Here is a 2,399-nt window from a genome sequence, read left to right as displayed (position 1 = left end):
GTGTGTGTGTGTGTTCTATGCATATGTGTGATATTTTACAGTCTATTAGTGAATGAACATGATTCAGAAGCCAACCAAGATAAGAAATTCAGGTGTCTTTGTCTATGCCTAATCTTTTTATTATTCTAAGGTAAGATCTTTCACAGAACCATAAATTCACCTTTTTTTAATTTATTTTAAAACAAGTTTCTGCTAGCTTGGCTAGCCAAAACCTTCCTGGATATTCTTGCTTCTGAGTCTTAAGAATTATTGCTGTGATTGAATACACTGTGATTTGAATAGTCCTGCCTCATTTTAAAGCATTCGAAATCTGCTTCTATATTCAAAAGATCATTAAAGATGTTCAAATTGCTGCTTTTTATTCAGGTATATTAATAAAGATAATAAATAGTTTTTAATTTTCTAAAAGGTTACACTCATTTTATAGTGGTAGTGACATGTATACTATACAATTATAACTATAGCTATATATAATTAATACTATATGATAAATGTTTTAACATGTGAACATAGAAACATATCATATATATGTTAGAGAACAAATATATATATACTGAAACTGTGTGTATTCATCCACTCCTTTTAATTTGCAAAAATGCTGTATTATACCTAAAGCAATCTGAGAATAATAAATATATACAAAATAATGTTTTACTTTAAAATTGACTTGATTATGGTATGCACATAATAAGTAACTTGAAATATACTGAGTCATATATTTCTGAAGTCATTATTTAGAAACTTTTATCTCTTCTTATTATATTTCATGAGAAATATATAAATGTAAGAAAGTACTCAGATAAATATAATAATTTAATATATTATATCCAATTAATTTTCAACTATCTCTTATTATGGAAGAAATAATATAAATGTAACATATTTATACAAAGCTATAAAAAATCATCTTTCTACCCATAATAAATTCTCTACAGTGTCACACTTTAGAATTTCGAAACAAGAAAAATGATTTCCTGTAAAACCTGACACACTGAGAAGATATTCCTTAGAATGTATTCAACAGAAGATCAGCTCATCAGAATTAACTCTTCGTTTCTGAATGATTATAGTTAAAGGAAGACACTCACTTGGAGTAAGTGTTGTGATGGCTTTTTAGTAGTAAACACAAGTGCAGTCTATGGCTGAAGGTAACAGTTCAGCAGTGTCTCAGTTCATCTTTGTAGGACTGACAGATGACCCAGAACTTGAGATCATCCTCTTTGCTGTGTTTCTAGTCATTTACTTAACTACTGTCTTGGGGAATCTAGGACTGATTATGTTAATCCAAGTCAGTCCTCAGCTTCATACACCCATGTACTTTTTCCTCAGTCACTTGGCTTTTGTTGATTTCTGTTATACATCCTCAGTTACTCCAAACACAATTATAAACTTCCTTCGAGAAGTCAAAAGTATAACCTTCTATGCATGTGCCACTCAGGTGTGCTGTTTCATCACATTTGTTGTTTGTGAAATGTACTTGCTGTCAGTCATGGCCTATGACAGGTATGTGGCCATCTGGAACCCTCTCCTCTATGCGGTCCTCATGCCTAGGAAGCTCTGTCTTCAGGTCATCGCCAGCACATACATTTATGGATTCACTGTGGGGCTTGTTCAGGCAGTGGCAACCTTCCACCTGTCTTTTTGTGGCTCCAATGTAGTTAACCACTTCTACTGTGATGATGTTCCCTTGGTTGCTCTGGCCTGTTCTGACACTTATGTCAAAGAGCTGATGTTGCTAATCATTGCTGGCTTCAATACCCTTTGCTCTCTGTTGATTGTGATCATTTCTTATGTCTTCATCGTCTTTGCCATCCTGAGGATTCATTCTGCTGAAGGAAGAAGGAAAGCCTTTTCCACCTGTGCATCCCACCTGACTTCTAGCACCATATTTTATGGAACAATTATTTTTATGTACCTACAGCCCAAGTCAAGCCATTCTCTGAACACAGATAAATTTGCTTCTGTGTTTTATGTGGTAGTAATTCCCATGTTAAACCCACTGATCTACAGCTTGAGAAATCAGGAGGTAAAAAGTGCCCTAAAGAGAATTACTGATAAATTGTCTTTGATCATTAAGTAATCCAAAATCTGGGGAGCAGTCATATGACATTTCATTTTTTTTATTTGAAGTGAAAATGCTGAGTGCCATTTCCAATATCCATGCACAGCTCCTTCACTCGCTGGAATGGCACAGATTCATACATATATGTATGTGTACATATTTGTGTGGGGATATCTATATGCGTGAAGGTGTGTGTGTAAATGTGCGTAAGAATGCATATGTATACATGCATGCGTGTAAGTATGTATGTGTTTGTGTGTGTATGCACTTGTGTCTGGCCTGTATTAGAACTCAGAGCCTTGTACATGATATAGACCAACAAGAACTTTATTGGTGA

General features: G+C 34.3%; 1 protein-coding gene across 1 annotated transcript; it reads left to right on the top strand.

Annotated features, from left to right (window-relative positions):
* Positions 1 to 1,138: 1,138 nt before the first annotated feature.
* LOC116900274 (olfactory receptor 5AL1-like) lies at positions 1,139 to 2,080 on the top strand. The gene has a single exon (XM_032902026.1). The coding sequence runs from the start codon at positions 1,139 to 1,141 to the stop codon at positions 2,078 to 2,080; it is 942 nt and encodes a 313-aa protein (XP_032757917.1).
* Positions 2,081 to 2,399: the final 319 nt, after the last annotated feature.

This window comes from Rattus rattus, chromosome 5, assembly GCF_011064425.1.
Source record: "Rattus rattus isolate New Zealand chromosome 5, Rrattus_CSIRO_v1, whole genome shotgun sequence".
NCBI lineage: Eukaryota > Metazoa > Chordata > Mammalia > Rodentia > Muridae > Rattus > Rattus rattus.
Note: the sequence above shows the minus strand (reverse complement) of the source record. Positions and strands in the feature narration are given on the sequence as shown.